Raw genomic sequence first — 18,835 nt, 5'->3', positions numbered from 1 at the left:
TGCATTTTTGGGTTTTGCTACAAATATACCCCAGCGACTTCAGACCGGTTTTGTGGTCCAGGGTCACATATAGACATTAGTTATGTGGTGACTGCATCCATTTCAGCTGTTTAACTACTGTTTTTCCCAAAGACTTAAATAGCTGAACAGTATTTAAATCATTGGTCTCAAACTTAATTCCTGGAGGGCCACAGCTCTGCACAGTTTAGCTTCTCCAACCCTAATCAAACACACATATCGCTAATCAAGGTCTTCGGGATTACTAGAAACTTACAAGCAGGTGTGATTTGGAGCTAAACTCTGCAGAGCTGTGTGGGCCTCCAGGAATTAAGTTTGAGACCAATGATTTAAAGTGAAACAGAAACCCTGTTCCTGGAGATCTACCTTCCTGCAGAGTTTAGCTCCAACTCTGATCAAACACACCTGAACCAGGCGGCGGGAATGCACTATTTAAGTTGGTCTGTCAACCACCATTAACACCAGAAGAAGAAGATCAGGAGTAGAACTGAACTTTGCAGGAATTTAGATCTCCAGGACCAGGGTTGGACACCCCTGTTGTAGATTAATAGTGTAGGCCTATTGAGGGCTTCCTGGGGGTTAAGTAAGGGCAGAGCCAACGTTTTGCCAACTAGCAAATTCTCAGGGGTCCTGCCCTGGCAGCCCACTGGGGGCCCTTAGGCTAGCCCTTTTTAAAAAAAATAATGGTCACAAGACTTTTAATGGAGAATGTGAAAATAAAACTAATTTTTGACAACTTGCTCATTGTAGCCTAATTAATTTGGCCAGCACAGGTCCCATTTAATTGAGAAAGCAGGAGTATTATTAAAAGGTGTGTGTATAACTAATATTTATTTAATAACAAATGCGGTGCCTATACTTGTACTTTTTGAACACTTTTCAGTAATTAATCAATGAATCATTTTCAACCCGTTAATCAAATAAACCGAATTGCTAAATTGAGTCGTAACTGTAACCTGCCAAAAAAGTAGCCTACAAATCAGGCCGGATTAATGAGTTAATAAAACGAAACCGACTAGAATATAATAATTAGTCTACCCTATGTACTTAAAAACGGCTAGAAATCACTTCTTAAAAGAAGCATCACCTTAAAAAAACTCGACAGGCTTTCCCACAACACCGTGCTTTTTTAAATGGTCACAACAGTTTTGAGCTTCACTTCGTACTTTCCCGCTCTCATCGCCTGGCGCGGGGCCGCTGCGTCACGGTGACGTCGCGGCGTCGCTGAGATGACGCTGTCAGTGGTAATGGTAAAAATGTGCGGGCTTGTGGTGCCGTTTCACATCTCCACGCATCACTCGTGCGTGTAAACCTTCCCAGCGCCGCCCTTCACGCATGGAGTTGCGCACCGAGACGGTCCTGGCGAGTCTGGAGATGTCGGAGGTGAAAAGCGACGAGGATTACGAGAGTTTGCCCGCTCACGCGTCCCTGGGCACGCACATGACAGCGGGCGCCGTGGCCGGAGTGCTGGAGCACACAGTCATGTACCCCGTGGACTCGGTCAAGGTAACTCAGAGCAGACAGCAGGGCATGGACACATTCACCAGGGTCTCAAGTGTGCTGTTAGCAGCCCTGGACGGCTTATGCGACGTAGCCGTCAAGCTAACTTCTAAAACAAAGTTAGGCTAGATCAGCATGGCAAATGACTTATGACTCAAACCTTCTCAAATTGGTCCAAAACAACAACAACTAAGTTAAAGTAGCACAGTCGGCCATGCTTTTTGCTGTTTAACCGTTCTGTGCTGTTTACGAGTTCAAAATAGTGTACTTCCTCTCCAGACAGCAGTTAAAGCATGCTTCAGTTCGTCTGGCTGCTGACAGATGCCCACACTGCTGAAGAAGCTCTGCTAACCTCATGAAACGCTTTGTTTGTAATATATTTGTGTGTACTGTGTATATTTAATATGTCTATATAAATACAGTATATATTTTTATTTACATGTATAAATTCATTCATATAACTTCTTATATGTGCATAATAAATATACACAGTACACGCATTATGTAAACACAAACTTATTTTGTATGCGATTTAATTGTTTGACCGCACAGACCACTGGTCTCAAACTCAATTCATGGAGGACCACAGCTCTGCACAGTTTAGCTTCAACCCTAATCAAACACACCTGATCCAGCTAATCAAGGTCTTCAGGATCACTTGAGATTTCCAAGCAGAGCTGTGGTCCTCCAGGAATTGAGTTTGAGACCAATTCTAAGTGTATATCTCACAAATCAAACTTTTTCATAGCAGTTCTTAGAACAAAAAGTTGACCAATATTGTTTTTTTTTTTTTTTTTTTTTTTTTTTTTTTTTACAATTTTGGTTTCACATTTCAGAGTAAAAAAAAAAAAAGAATTAAGATGAAAAAGTTGTTTTTAATTCTGTGGCAGAAAATGGGCTTCCATACATTATCAATAATCACTTTTTCCGTTTTAATTTTTCTGGATTCCAATTTGTTTTGGACTCCTTTTTAATGGTTAATTTAAATTGCATTAATAAAAAAGCATGTCTAATTAATTAAAATCATGAAAAATTTTCATATCAATTTATTAAAAGTTTAACAAATTACATGTTTAGGGCCCTATGAAATGTTTTATTTTTTCTCACCATATGTTTTGTTACCAAATTCTGGCATAAAAACAAATTAATTTATTCATTTTTTCTTAAAATAGCCTTATGAAATGTTTTTTTCCTCCCCTCAGAAATTCTGTGTTGTGTATACATTTACATTTTTCTGGTTATCAAATGAAGGCACAAAACATTAATTTCTTTTAATTATTGAAAATTAAGCAAACTTTTTATTTTTTGGCAAACAAAGGGGATTTACTGTCAAATTAAACAACTTTTATTTTGACGGGTTGCCATCAATACGTTTACAGTTCTGTGTATGATGTGACGCTAGTTTCACTCAAATCAAACAGTAAAATGCTCATGAAGTGACTTGAAGTGATGTTGTTCATGAGTTTACATCCTCATTTAGTGAGGCGGCAGATGCTGAAATCACACAGAACGTGCAGGGTTCATATTTAAATTGACTATTGTGGCTTAATATTTACTAAAAGGGCCTACTAGTCCATATCGCAGTTTGACTTAAGTGTAATGACCTAGTTTTCATTAATTAAAAATTTGACACATTCGGTGACATTCCGCGTTAAACTGTAAATTCCGTTTTTATGACTGGATTCCGTGATTCCGTCTGCGTTTTCCTCATTGCAGAAATCATAGGACCCTTAGTATGCTTGTTACAAGGATAGTCTATCATTGAGCAATCTTGGGTTTAGTGGGTCGAGGTCATAATGGTGGTAGTTTATGGCTCACCTTTTTCCCGGGGTGTGAACTTAAGACTTTGTAGTTAGCGGCCTAGATCTTTTGAGCACTAGGCCACGGCGTCCTCGAATAGAGGCCCCTATGTTTCTCCCCATTGTACATATTTTATCCAGGGTGAAAGTGTCGTCTCATGATGTTGAGTGGGAATGCCATGGTGTTTTTGTGCATGAGCGTAGCGCTAATCTTTGGGCTAGCCTCGCTCCGGCTTTAAAACAACAGTTCATTCAAACATAAGCCTGCCAGCTAGTTCCCGGAACACAACAGTCCTTTGCATCCAGTTCCTTATTGTAGGAATTCTAGCTCGTTCTCTTCACAAACCAGTTCTCGAGTTTGTTACGGCGGGACAAAAGTGTCCTAACTTTGTCTTTTTGGGAGCTTGTGAGTGAAAGTGATCTGTCACTGTGCCAGATTGAGCTCTGCATCTATTCTGTGAGACTTGCGTTGGCTATTGTCATTGTTTCCTTAGTGGCTGCCAGTTGATTGCTGGTCGCCATAGTGCTACACATTTGAGAGCTGCGTATACGTGTCTGGAGAGCACATAGCCACAGAGATGCGTCTCATGCCTAACCACCCTGGACATTACCTGGAAGGAACTGGGCTGTAATTGGTTTGTGTGTGTGTGTGTGTGTGTGTGTGTTAGCCATGGCAGACACAGAATGAAACTTGGTCAGAGATCACAGAGGGATACGGCTTTACTAGGACAAAGGGTGAATCTTTCTCACGATGGTTCATTAAGTCATTATTTGTCATGACATGCAGAAATATTTTCTGAACTTGTAATTTGAGATTATAGACAACTTGAAATCAAAATGAACCCACTTAACTTTAACAATTGTTTGTCACTGCAAAAAAAAAAAAAAAAAAAAGTGTAATTGTCTTTGCCTCTAACATAACACCTTTTCTTTTTATGTAACCGAAGCCATGTGGGCAGAAAAAATAACTGTTTTAAAACATTAATAATTATATATATATATATATATATATATATATATATATATATATATATATATATATATATATATATATATATATATATATATATATATATATATGTTTAAATGTAACTGACACATCAAGTACAAATAGATGAACTTATTAAAAAGTATATAAACAAATAGTAGTAGTAATAATAATTATCGTTTCTATATATAAAAAATAATTTCCAAAAATTAAAGTCTTCACTTTTGATATTCATACATAATTAAGGTTGTAAAATGTGATGTGCTGCTCCCCAAAGATCTAAATGAATTAATAATTCATACACTCATGATTTGAATGAATGAATAAATGCTTTCAAAACTATATTTAAATCTTTTGTTAAATGCGTTGTCTTTTATTTGATGGTTTTATTACATTTTTGGAGTAAAGAAATGTAAGCATTTCCTTACAAGCATAAAAGTTTACGAATAAAGAAAATACATGTTGTATATTTCTAGGAACTTGGCACACATTTTAAAATAAATCTTTCCTTGTTAAGAGTCTTCCTTTTCTTGTCGGTGCTGCATATACTGTATAGCGCAACAGTGCTCACGGCGACCCGAGTTCAAAGCCCTTCTCGAGGTGCTTTGCCGATCCCACCCCCTCTCTCCACCCAACACTTTCCTGTCTGCTCTCTACTGTCCTATCTAAAAAGGCATAAAAAGACCAAAAATTTAACTTAAAAAATCTTCCTTTGTGAACACTTTAATACGTCACTGAAGTCATAAACTATTTATTGAGCCAATAAAATCCCATGTGTATCATGTATCAGAAATACAACACAAGTTAAATTCGGAGCAAAGGACATTAAATTAAATTAATGTTGAACTAATATTAGATTATAGAAGTAGGTTATATTATCCCTCTAACAGAAGATAAGGTGTCAGACTTTCCATGATTTGAGTGACAGACCAGTAAATCATTTGTCAAACATCCAGAAAGAGATTAGCTTTAAATACTTCCTCTAAGCTGGTTTGGGGGAAAAAAAGAGAGAACAAAGCGTCTTCAGGGAAACCGAGATTTGTTAGCGATGTTGACTAGTGACTGCTTAAATTTAATTGGCCGTTTTAAAGCAGACAAGTGTGATGTTGATGTAAATGTGATGTTGCAATTCTGTAACTGGAGCACCATGTGTCTGTTGTAGTGAAACTGGAATTTCCAGTGTGTGAGAAATATTGGGAGGTTCGTCACCTAGAAGCACATCTAAAGAGCGGTTCAGGCCACTTGGTGTGCTTTCCCATTTATGACCTTTACTCTCACACTCCTTGTCTCTATCTGTAATCATTCATGCTCATGGATAATGAGAGAGGTGCACATGCTGCTTCTTTCTCACGGTTTAAAACAAGACGGCTTTCCATTAATTCATTTTCCATTACAAAATATAGACGTGACACACAATTGACCCCATTTACTTTTTTAGTGAATATATCACGTTCCATTTTTCTCAATGTCCTGTTACGCCCAAAATTGGTTTCACTCTAAAATGTCACATTATGGAAGATAATTGCATTGCAGATGATATTTAATATGGTCTGACACCCTCTTAAATGTGTTGTAGTTTGTGACTGAAACAGATCTTTTACAGATCACATGGTTCTCTATGCCAGTGTTGGGTAATATTGTGATTCATGTACAGTAAGAGACAGGGTGTGATTCAGAGAGATGCTGCAATAGCAGAAGAACCAGAATAGAGAAACAGGATGAATGACAGTTCTTTTCCTCTCCATATACTGACACCATATAAACGCATTACAACAAATGCAAATGAGTTACTGCTTTGTCCAATCTTCTAGCACAAGCTTTGTGCTCTTTGTGCATTGCATGAAGTGAAGACTGAAATGGTTAATGTTTACATCGAGGTATGTCAGGGCTCCAGAGTAATGTTTAATAGCAGTGTAACTGGTGCCACAAAGTTATATAGATGATGGAAGAATATTATTCTGAATGCATTGCTTTAGTAAATGCAGTTACCAGTGTTATTGCTATTTGATCCCATATTTAAATTTTTTTTAGAATTTATAGGCACCTGTTGGAATGTTTTAAGGCAAACAAAGAGCAAAGATTTCTCCAATCAAATATCAGTGGAACCAAACATATTGTACATAAGATACCAATAGCTTGGTACATAACTTATTTTAAAGCTATTGTGTGCTATCTGAATTGTGTGAGAAACGTCCAATTCTGAACCTTTTTTTTTTTTTGTGATTGCGAGTTTGTATAGGGTATAGTGGGGGAAAACGCCCCCCTTAAGGACTGCATTTTTTTTTTTTTTTAAATGTTCAAAAAGTGACTGGACATTTTTCAGACTTTGTTTAGAATTTATGCCAGAGTTTTCATGTTATAAGATTTTTAACAAAAATTTGTACCAAGGGGGCATTTTTACCCCACCTATGGGGCAAAATGCCCCCAGTCTGACAAGGCCATTTGCTTTAAACATTTACAGCAAAATCGGAGTACAGGCAGTTTTAGCTGAGGATTTTAAAGAATATAATCAATAATGAATTACAAAGTTATAATAGCCTATTTGGAAACATTTTGTAAGGTGATGCTTAACGGCTAGCGAAATAGCTTCCTGATCCTAACTTGAGGTAATTTTTAAATATAAAATCCAAGTATTTTTATTCAACCAACTAGTTAGAATACATTTGATGGAAAAACAAAGGATTCGATATTCGGAACAGAATAAATGCAGTAATTGCCCATTGCCCCCTGGGGCTGTTTTACGCCACTGACTATGTTTGAGAAAAAAATGGTCTTAACACGTACTCCCTATCTACAGGCCTTACTGTTCTCATATCATATATAACTGATGTTTTACAAAAGACAAGCTTTAAAACACTTGTTTTCTTACTGCTGAAAATGAGATCATTTACTGTGAAATCCGTTTTCTATCCAGTACATCACCAGAGTAAGTTTCATGGTGAACAATTCTACATCACTCTTGTCAATATAGTCCATAGCTACAATAAAAATTGATCTTGATTTTTATCTTGTGGTTATTTTGGGAAAAACAGTAGGTGGGTGTTTTTCCCCCACTCCTATATAATATTAGGGATGTCACGATACCAAAAATCTAGTTAGTTGGTACCGATACCTCTGAAAGTACATGAAACTTGATGCCACAAGAAAAAAATAACAATACTTGCATATTAACTTCTTTATTTAACATTACTAAAACACAACATTAGTGGCACTTGGCCTTCAAATAGCACCAATACTCTCTATGCAAGCATTAGTTTAAATTCACTGACATACTGGCAGGCCGGAACCATTTTTTTTAAAACCGTTATCAGAAACAATTATTTAAACCATTAGCTAATAATGTTACATGTATGTAGGCTAAATAAAACTGCAGTTTCAATGGCAGGTGAAAGTTGACCGCTGGTTTAAATGCTAGGCCTGGTTACGGTACAGAGTATTACCAGTAATCGGTGTGGAACGGACGGGTGTGAGTCACTCCTCATGCCTGATGGGTGGGCCAGGGCAGAGGTCGTAATCTCACACGTCCAGAAGGGTGTGAATGTGCAAGACTGGCTTTTGCATTTGGGACGGGACATTTTGAAATTGATTAACAGGTCGTTATTTACACACACACACACACACACACACACACTTGAGTACAACACACACTAGGGCTGTGCGATTTTGGGGAAAAATATCAAATTGCTTTTTTTTTTTTTTGGACATATTGCAAATGCGATTGGATTTGTGATTTTTAAATTTGCAAAGTCAAGCTTCAGCTCAATATTGTCAATGTGCAGCACAGTATGAGTATCGTTAACCTGCTGAAAAAACAAACAAAAAAAACAATAGAAACCATTACAGAAATTATTATAGTTTCCATAAACATTACAAAATTCCTTTTTGTTTTGGGCATTATTCCAATAGGATTTACTGTTGTTCTATTGGTTGCCACCTTCTAGATTACATCCCACCAATAGAATGCATCAAATACCAGTAGACACCATTATAGTTTACATTTAAAACCAATACAATTCCTATTATAACCCTTAAATCCATTACATTTTCTATTGTGTTTTGGGAGGGGTTCTACTTTTTTCTGCAGGGAAGATTATAATGGTATTGCTACTTTTACAGAATTACTGAATTTCACAGGAAAGATTATTTTTTTTTTTTTTATAAAGGACTGCATTTCTTTAGTCAATTATTAAAGTATTACATGTTACACAGGCTGGTTTATTCATTTAAGTATTTGGGATTTTAAGAACAAGTGGGAAAAGTGCTGAATGTTTCATTTCATCCAAGTGAAATTAAATACTAATAAAAACATCTAAAAATGTATCTTATTCTCCAGTACTGAAAGCAGAACCAATAAGGGAGCTCTTGATATGCGTTGTGACACAGCTCTTGCAAATTACCTTTTTTGTTCGTTGTCTGTCATTTCGAAGTTACATATGTTTTAATTTGCCTAACTTTCGATCTGACCCTTTTTTAAATTGTGGGCGTTTACGCAGTTGGCTAGAGCAGTGCTGATCGGGGAGAACGGAGGTGCGCTCACTCTGTTGGTTAGTAAGACCATCACTCAAGGCTGGCAGTCGTGCATATGCTCTGGAACAGAGTAATATCGCCTCCACTTCGCAGGCTTTGCAATTAGCAAATCGCAACGTCTCAAATCGCGATTTCGATTAATCGCACAGCCCTAAGACACACACACACACACACACACACACACACACACATTACTGTCGTGACTTGTACCTCTCTTCTGTGACAGTTGCTTGATAGTAACCAGTTCAGTTTAAGTGCTCATATAATGTCAGTGGAAATTTAGATCACGACAAGACCAGTCTTTCCACCTTCCTGCTTTTTTATTTATTTGTGTTTATTTATGGATTTTTTTAAATGCAATGTAAGAATAACAATATTACTGTTTTGTATTGTTTTGCTTTATGGATGCAAAAAAAAAAAGTGTTCAAGTCTAGCACTTTTTTTTTCTCAGGGGAAGTGTAACCCATTCAAGTTTGGATTTTCAAATGTGGTCATTGCATTACATGTCACTATATTTGTGGAAACTACATTGGCTTAGTGTTTCCTGTGGCATGTTTATCTGCTCTTCTGCTTTTCATTTTCTAAAGCCCTCCAGAATGCACCGAAATGTATTCCTAAAATAGTTCCCGAAGTTTGTAAAAGCATTGCTTTAATTGTTGATCTAATGAAGCGTGGGTTTAGATTACAGAACCGTTTGAAATGCGGAGTTAAATCTGTTTGAAACAACCCTAATGAATGTTTTCAGGCAGATCTCTCTTTATTCCAGGATATTCCAGGTAGCTGTTGCTGTTTGATGATAGGGATTGTCTGATGAAAGATTTGGGCATTTCAAACATATCTGGCTGTTTGTCTAGTTCTCTAGTTAAAGGGCTAATTCACCCCTTGTGATTAGCTGTAATAGTATCTTGTTCAAAGTAAGCTGTAACCGGTCACACCAGCCTGTCTAGTCTAGTATTTAGATTTAAGAGGTAGAATTAGAAGGATAATGGGACAAAGAATGGAAAAGAAAAATGATTGGGAAAAAGTGTTTTGGTTTGGTTTAAACTTGTTTTACATGGACTGTACAGACAGACTTCAATGATTCTGTCACTCCATTGTCTTGCATCATATACATGTTGCAGTCTAGATCTGCTTCTGTTATAAAACGGTCTCAAATGCTGTAACGGTTAGATATTGCAGATGTATAGAGAAAAATGTTCTAACAAGCCATATACTGTATGAGTTCTTTTTAGCGACTCATTTGAAATTGTTCCCAAATGTTCAGAGTCACTATTAGACAATTAGTGTAAATCAGAATGATTTTTAAAACATTGAGTAATATTCATATGTGGTCAAAAAGTCTGGGAAGCCAGTATAAAAAATACTCCCTCCAGAAGTATTGGCAGCAAAAAACTGTTTGGTTTTGTTGCTCTTCATGTCTGAGTGGGCGGTTTTCGGGCAGAATAAGCTTCAGTATGTGGATCAGGGTTTATTCTGATAGTTTGGATCCTGTGCCCCTCAGCCTGTGTGTTATGAGGATTCTTGCCAAATCATTCACATTAAACAAAGCATGTTTTTATAACTGAGCTGAAATGTTGGGTAAGCAGAAAGATTGACCGCTTCTATCTCTGTCTAGATATTGATGGTATTTCCTTCCCTTTTTTGTTAGCAATTTAACCATCCTTTTTGTTTCTGTCAGACGTGGTCTATTTTTAGGGTTTATTTTTTGGTGAAATTGAATAAAACACTATGACATCAGAAATTAGTTTGAGGCGAAACTGCCTACAGAATGCCAGAACTGATCTTCATGATTTGGTCTAGTTCCTAAACTTTGTTTGTAAATGTAGTTTTGCATATCAAGTGTTGTTCTTTTTATGGTTGATAGGCTTATATGCTGTTGTCTTTCTGTCCGCAGACACGTATGCAGAGTTTACAGCCAGACCCAAAGGCTCAGTACCGCAGTGTGTACGGTGCACTGAAGAGGATTGTACAGACAGAGGGCCTCCTTCGGCCCCTGAGGGGCCTCAATATCACTGTGCTGGGGGCCGGTCCCGCACACGCACTGTATTTCGCCTGCTATGAGCGGATCAAGCTCAGCCTTAGTGATGTCATACAGAACGGAGGCAACAGTCACATTGCTAACGGTAGGAGAAGGGATTATTCTGTGAGGTCTTAAAGGAATAGGTCACCCAAAATTGAAAACTTGCTGTTAAATCACTCACCCACAGGCCATCTAAGACACTTGTGAGTAAAAAAAAAAAAAAAAAAAAGCATATCAGGCAGCACAAAATTAATATCATGGCTCCTGAGGTCTCATGAAGCGAAACGGTTGGTCTGTGCAAGAAGCTGATCATTACTTACTGTTATTAACTGTAATTCATAGGAAAACGGGAAAGCTGATTCTTTTCTGCAAACTGGTTCTTTCAGACAGTTTGCATTTGGCTCCAATAACTGATTCACCAGTTTATGTAATCATGCAATGGCATCACATATATGTAATTATATTATTGAAGATAATGATATCTTGTAAAACACGTGTTTTACATGTCTAAAACATATAAAGTGAATAAACGATTCAGTCTGATTTGGTGAACTGGTTCAACTGGTTCATAAAATGAGCTTGTTCAAAAGAATGATTCGTTTGATAACCAGGCATCACTTCGGACCGTTTGCCTGAGGCAAAAAAAAAGACAAAAAAAAACAAAAAGATATTTAGGTAAAAATCACAGTTCTTGGTGACTCATAAAATGCAAGTCCACAGCTACAATCACTTTCAGAGCCTAAAAAGTTATATATTAAGTCACCTATGTCTTAAATGGCCTGAGAGTGAGCAAATTAACAGCCAATTTCCGTTTTTTCAGAACTCTGAACTGAAGAGCAAGAGATGAAGACTTTATAACTTGTCAGGTTCAGGTTTGTTGTGTGTCCGCTGTGGCGTCGTTTTGAGGAAAAGGAATGGAAATTGGAGTGCCCCTATGTCTGTTGTGTAGGACATTGTAAATGTAGCACATGAGTTTCTGTTCTGTTTTTTAACATTTTGTGACTTGATATGATGTACATAATTTTTCTTCTCTTTTCCACTTCAGGTGTGGCAGGAAGTGTTGCCACTGTCCTCCATGATGCCATCATGAACCCAGCAGAAGGTATTCTTCTACTGTCAATACCAGTCAATAATGAATCTTATATTTTAATACTGTTATAAGTACACTTTAAAGTGGTTTGTTTTGGGGTTTTCAAGAGATATGTAGCTGAATTTGCCCAAGAAATTCCACATTTCATTAACATTAATTTAAGATTTTATCCAGGGATTCAGGTTTTTGTTAGCTGATTTACTTTTTATCTTTTTTTTTTTTTTCCCAACATTTTTTATTTTCAACATCTCACAAACCTCCTGCATTTCCTTCAGTAAGCCCTCTTTGGAAACCCTGGTCTAGACAATAGAAACAAAAATGTCCTTAAAATCAAGTCAGTTGTTGTTATAGTTATCATTATTGTACAATATGTAATTAATAAAACAGTTAATATACAATATCAATTGTAGTATTGACAATTGGCTGAAATGGCTGTGTGGTCTTTGTGAAGAAATTCTTTTAATGATGTGTTACTTTCTTTAATGGCAGATTTCAGTATAATACTAGCAGATAGGGGTGGGTGATATAACCAAAATCTTATGTCACAATATGAGTAATTTTCTATCACGATTATGATATACTCCACCAGTCAAAAGTTTTGAACAGCAAGATTTTTAATGTTTTTTTTTTTAAAGTCGTCTGTTCTGTACGGGGGCCGAGAGAGCTCAACGTGCTGCAAATAGAAAAACACCTGCAAATTAAAAAAACAACTTCATCAATTTGACAACACGCGTGCTGCAAATGCTCACAACACAACCAGATAAAGAAATGTGGTGCAAATAGGAGAAAAAACCCCACCTGCATAAGAAAACAACTTCATCAGTTTGACAACACATGCGCTATAATGCTGACAACACAACCAAATAAAGAAACGCGGTGCAAAAGAAAATCTTTATTTGGTTGTGTTGTGAGCATTTGCAGCACCTGTTGTCAAGTTGCAGCGCGTTGAGCTCTCTCAGCCACCGTAGTTCTGCCCACCAAGCCTATTTCTATTTGAATATTAAAATGTAATTTATTCCTGTTATTTCAAAACTGATTTTTTTTTGTATCATTACTCCAGTCACATGATCCTTCAGAAATCATTCTAATATGCTGATTTGCTGCTCAATAAAAAAAAAAAGTATATATATATATATATGATCATGTTGAATAATTGTAGTTTTTTTTTTCAGGTTTATTTGAATAGAAAGTTCAAAATAACAGCATTTATCTGAAATAGAAATCTGTTGTAACATTATAAATGTCTTTTTATCACTTTTGATCAACTTCAACCCAAAAAAATAAAAAATTACACCGACTCCCAAGCTTTTGAAGTGTATAATGTTACAAAAGCTTTTTATTTCAGATAAATGCTGATCTTTAGATCTTTCTATTCATCAAAGAGTCCTGAATAATAATAATAATAATAATAATAATGAATGTTTCCCGAACAACAGATCAGTATATTAGAATGATTTCTGAAGGATCATGTGACACTGAAGACCGGAGTAATGATGCGTTTTAAAATACATAGAAAGCAGTTATTTTAAATATATATATATATATATATATTATTTATTTATATTTCTGCTTTTGCTGTATTTTGGATCAAATAAATGCAGGCTTGGTGAGCAGAAGAGAATTCTTTAAAAAAACATTAAAAATCTCACTGTTCAAAAGTCTATATACATCACAATATTTATTTTTATTTTATGATATCAAAGTTTTTGAAACCATAAAATTTTCATAATTCTTGTCACCACTGTCAATATAACAGAAAAACTAATACAAGCATAGAAAAGAGAAACTCAAGCTCACTGAAGACAAGCAACTAATTACAAGCAATGGGACAAAAACTACAATAAATAAGAAATGCCACATACATTGTGTAAATGAATCTATAAACGCTTTACCAAGTTACAAAGTAGTTTAGTCAAGAACAGTGAGCGATTTTTCTCTCACTATTTGATTAACATGAATGACAAACAGGAGGAATAATAGGTAGCTTCCCCTTTAAGACCGAACATCCGGATCCAATATACTGTTACACATGCATTTTCTTTCTCAGCTGTTTACTTTCCCTTAAGACCTAAATGAGGATACTTGCAAAGACGGGCATTTTCATACTTTTCTATACAGTTTTACATCAAATCTTTTTCACTGTCTCTCTCAGTGGTGAAGCAGAGGATGCAGATGTATAAGTCCCCATACCGCAGCCTGTATGACTGCGTCCTGACGGTCAGTCGCAAGGAAGGACTGGCCGCCTTCTACCGCAGCTACAGCACTCAGCTGACAATGAACATCCCCTTCCAGGCCGTCCACTTCATCACATATGAATACATGCAGGAACATTTTAACCCCCAGCGCCAGTACCGCCCCGAGACGCACATCCTGTCCGGAGCGGCGGCCGGCGCCGTGTCCGCTGCCATAACCACTCCGCTAGACGTGTGCAAGACGCTGCTAAACACGCAGGAGAACGTGGCGCTCAGCTCCGCGCGCGTTAGCGGACATCTCTCCGGCATGGTCAATGCGCTCAGGACAGTGTACCGGCTGGGTGGCGTGCCGGCCTTCTTTAAAGGCATCAGAGCGCGGGTGATTTATCAGATGCCGTCTACGGCCATTGCCTGGTCCGTGTATGAGTTCTTCAAATACTTTCTGACCCAACAGGAACCGCACATCCAGGAACTGAGGAGGGACGCTCACAAGGCCAGCCCTACATGAGGCCCGCTAGCACTGAATCTGTTCAGCCCATCCAAAGAGTGAGTGTGAAGATCAACGGACGACAGAAGACTCCTTCGTCTCAAAGGGGAAAGTAGATACTCATTTCTCATGCAGTAGACACTCCAGCAGCTTCTGTTTATTGCTAACGTATTAACTTATTGGAAGAGTTTAATGTTACAAGAATGTATGGACGCTGCACACTACAGCATGTTTCTTGTAAACGTGTCTGAACCAGGAAGGTAATTTATGATTGAGCGTGATGGTGTGCCTCTGTATTTATATATGCGCACACACTGTCTGCTCAGCGACACAACAAACCGGTGCGGTAGAACTTTTTTTTTTTTTTTTTTTTTTATTATTGGCTTTTCTGGACTTTTGACAATTTTAGGGGTTCAGGAGAGTTTGCTTTTTATTACTTTGTTTTTATTATTAGTATTTTATAATTTAAGACATTCCTGAATTGTGTTGTTCAAGATAAATAAGACCAATTTTTATTATTATTATTGTTATTGTTGCCGCCTAATCATCTATGAAAGCTGCCTGAGCTTCAAGCTTTGCTTTTTTGGTTCCATTTCTATTTGGATGCACTGTTTTATTTTTATTTTTTTTAACCTTGATGTGTTTTATCAAGAAAATATTAATGCATATTGATCGGAGTCAGGGAAGATGGCATATTTAATTTGGCTTAAATAAAAGTGTGGCTGTGAGGAATAGAAGTTCAATAGGTTCAGTATTAACATCTCACTTTTTCTGAGGTTTTGGCCTCTGGAATTTGTACAACAACGAGCAAACGCAGCCTCATTTTTATTCACGAACCCAGACAAAAGTTCAAGAGTAGATTACTTGTGCTATGAAAACTCCAAATATTTGACCACTTCACTTCACTTTTTTTTTTTTTTTTTTTTTTTTTAAGATTGACTAATCTACTATTGAAATTTGATTTCCAAAGAATTGCATGCTAGTTTAATCAAACTGCCTGATTTCAGTACACTAAAGATCTTAGGATTTCTAAATGAGGATTTTCAAAAAAACAAAATTGATAACTTTTTTTTCTTTTGCTGTTTAAGACATAGTTGTCAACGATGATTATATATTACCAGTCAAGCCTGTGACATAATTATGAGATCTGATCTATGCAGTGGGTTTTACAGCTTTAGAAGTTTTTCTGCTTGTTAAAACCCTGAGAATGGAGAGCGTGCAGCTCAAATCCCCAACCCAGAATGAAATCTTTATTCCGTAATGAAGTAGATGGGAGGTTTCATAGCGGTGACAATCTATTTCAGTCTGGGAGCAGATTTATTCTGTTTCTGAGCTGTTTGTGAGTATGCAGCTGACTCTGTGAATCTCTAGATTCAGTCGCCCATTCAGAAGAAATGTTTTCCAGTAATAGACGGTGTGCGCGAAAGGGTTTTCATAGTGCTGTCAAACGATTAATCGCATCCAAAAGGTTTTGTTTACATAAATATAGGCTACACAGTACACATTATGTATATATAAATGCGCACAGTATATATTTAGAAAATATTTATATATAAATTATATGAATAAATATATACATGTAATATATAAAAAATAACATTTTCTTAAATCTATACATGCATGCGTGTCTTTATATATACACAGCACACACACATGCATATATATTTATGTAAACACACACACACTCTTATGTTGGATGCGGTTTAATCGTTTAACGGCACTGGTTTCTGCTTTTACTGAGCTGACCGGTTCAGCTCTAGCGGTTCTCTTTGGTCTGTGTCTTTCCTGTGTCCCATCTCTCTCACTTCCTGTTCCCTTGGACTTTTGTCCTTTTGCCTTCTGTTTATTTCATCTCAAAAGGTTTGGACGTTCCTAATACCAGTCCAATGAGATTTTTGTTTATTTGCCTTCTGATTAAATGCTTATTGGTTTAGTACTTGATTTGCTGTGTGTTTCCAGCCCACTGTTGTTTATTTTCTTTCTTTCTTTCAACTAGCATCTTACTCACTTATTCACTCACTACCATTACAGTATATCTTATACATCACTAATTTACACATTTGACCTTTCGGATTGGGGAGCAATGATGTTAGGGTTTGACATATTGAGATTTGTATAGCGATGTTTTTTAGGATGCAACTGAGGCGATATTGATTTGATTGACTGAGGACCGATTTCTGTTGCCCTTTGGCTCCATGTTGTACGGTGGAAACCCCATGGGTTTGCTTTCTCTGGGTCCAGCATTTTAAAATGCTTCTTATCTGGACTTGCTCTGCAAAATTAGCCGTTTTAAGATACACATTGTATTTGAAAGCATTTTAAATTGTGTATGTTTTTAAAGGTTTTGCTTTTGGGTCCAATATTAACATTCCGTTCGCTCTGTGTATATTGATCTTGTCTGATCATCACTACGTACCATGCTCTGAGAAAACATGAAACAGATTGAGCGGTGTCTTTATTCTGATATTGCCCATTGCAGTGAAGAAGGGCTGCGGTAACCAATTTATGTCTTGGCCGCTCTGTACGCACAGTTTAGAAGTGGGAAGATTTTGAAATAAAAAAAGTAGTGCCATCTAGTGTACGCAAATTGTCTTTTACTGCAATGAAAATGTAAAATATAGACTCTAAAACTGATTGGTGGAAATGCTGCTACAGTTTGAAACACTGGAGCTGAAATAAAATGCACAATGATCAAATGACACGCGTCTTATTTAGTATGTTTGTAACATTGTATGAATGTTTTTCATGAATGCTTATTCAGCGGAAGTGATTGTAAGGCTCATTTTATGGCCTCAAAATAAACAAAGAATAACTAACTTCAGAAATAATGCCAGTGTTCATTCAGTTAAATGAATAAACTAGGAACCTGTTTATTTCTGTTTCAAAAATACTTGTTTTGAGATTTTAAACACTCCCGTAGTATATAAATGTTTAAACGATGTTTACATTTTTAAAACATTCTGTTAAAATAAATGTTATGAATTAAAATTCAACAATTAAAATGCCAAAGGTGACAAGTATTAAATGAAATTCTTGAATAACTTGGCCTATACAAACTATTCTGAGAAGACTGTAGATCTAAGTATATAGTTGACTGAGTTTTACCTGAATGTTTGTCAGTGTGGTTTTATTGTGTTCACTTTATCTAAAAGCTGTTATAACATGTTTGAAATTATTATTTGTTTGGACAGAACTCCAATTTAGTCTAGTTTACATTTCCAGCCATTTGAGTGGGGTTTGATTAGAACTAGGGTAGATGTTTAAAAAAACAAACATCTGACCATTGCAATAGAAAATAGACATTGGTGTAATTGGGTTTTTAAGGATACAAATACTGATGTGTCACTGTTATAAATGTGCACTAATGAGGCATTGATGTAGGGCACCTCTGTTGTCTGAAGAGGGCGCTGTTGTTCAGAGAATATGATTTCTGTTACAACAGGGTATTTTTTTTTTTTTTTTTTTTTTTTTGGGTATTGTGAGTCAAATAAGCATAACAGTATAAATCCTGGTTTGTATAAAAGTGATTTTTAAGACTAAATACAATCAATGTGGGTCCAACAAAATACGTGTCTAATGCAACTGTAATAAAATATTTTATTATTTTTGAAATATTTAGTTTGTTATTTTAGTACTTCAGCTTAGGGTAAACAAAAATGAGACACGTTTTTTTGCCTTGGCAACAAGCTGAAATAAAATATAGGTTTTCAGAAACAAATTTTATATTAAAAAAAACTTTTTTGCTTTTTAAACAGGCTTCCATGAAGTTCACTTATAAAGTCAGAAAATAATAATGTTAGATATGCTTTTAATCCCATGTTAATGTGGCATAAAGTCATATATCCGTGTCTTTACATACTTTGGGCAATACAGACTTGAGTAAGAAATATGCAGAAGTGTTTTTTTTTTTTTTTTAAGGCCTTGGCCAATTAATGCATTGTTGTTTGTTATTAGTCACCTGATGAAAGCCTGAGAGGTCATGATGGACAGAAACTCTGTCAGTCTGGCTGCATCTCTCCAGCAGACCTGCGAGGAAAACAGCGTCCTCTGTTCTCCAGTTGTGACACATGTTTGAGGACACGTACACACTCCCCACACACCGCTTGGGCCTTGTTTGGTGTTTTTGTTTGCTCTTGTCTGAGATGGTTGTTTATCTGGGAGGCATAAAAAGATAGTCCATCATCCTGTGCTGAAATGTCCTCATAACCGTCCCA

The 18,835-nt window shown here is 36.5% G+C and overlaps 1 protein-coding gene across 2 annotated transcripts; it reads left to right on the top strand.

Annotated features, from left to right (window-relative positions):
- Nucleotides 1-1,241: 1,241 nt before the first annotated feature.
- On the top strand, nucleotides 1,242-17,308 carry slc25a37 (solute carrier family 25 member 37). Of its 2 annotated transcripts, none has more exons than XM_079382756.1 (4): nucleotides 1,242-1,524; nucleotides 10,727-10,955; nucleotides 11,898-11,954; nucleotides 14,095-17,308. In XM_079382756.1, the coding sequence occupies exons 1-4, from the start codon at nucleotides 1,354-1,356 to the stop codon at nucleotides 14,640-14,642; spliced, it is 1,005 nt and encodes a 334-aa protein (XP_079238882.1). In that variant the 5' UTR covers nucleotides 1,242-1,353; the 3' UTR covers nucleotides 14,643-17,308. The 2 variants fall into 2 exon arrangements, with proteins under 2 accessions (XP_079238882.1, XP_079238883.1); XM_079382757.1 differs by lacking the exon at nucleotides 1,242-1,524 and adding an exon at nucleotides 11,673-11,797 and having other exon boundaries at nucleotides 10,911-10,955.
- The last annotated feature ends 1,527 nt before the right edge of the window (nucleotides 17,309-18,835 follow it).

This window comes from Barbus barbus (genome assembly GCF_936440315.1).
Source record: "Barbus barbus genome assembly, chromosome: 28".
NCBI lineage: Eukaryota > Metazoa > Chordata > Actinopteri > Cypriniformes > Cyprinidae > Barbus > Barbus barbus.
Note: the sequence above shows the minus strand (reverse complement) of the source record. Positions and strands in the feature narration are given on the sequence as shown.

Excerpts from the sequence above, each read along its gene's own strand:
- slc25a37 (XM_079382756.1), top strand. The coding sequence starts at position 1,354 with ATGGAGTTGCGCACCGAGACGGTCCTGGCGAGTCTGGAGATGTCGGAG. Across the intron at positions 10,956-11,897 it reads CAACAGTCACATTGCTAACG|GTGTGGCAGGAAGTGTTGCC; the intron begins GTAGGAGAAGGG and ends TTTCCACTTCAG. Across the intron at positions 11,955-14,094 it reads CATCATGAACCCAGCAGAAG|TGGTGAAGCAGAGGATGCAG; the intron begins GTATTCTTCTAC and ends TGTCTCTCTCAG.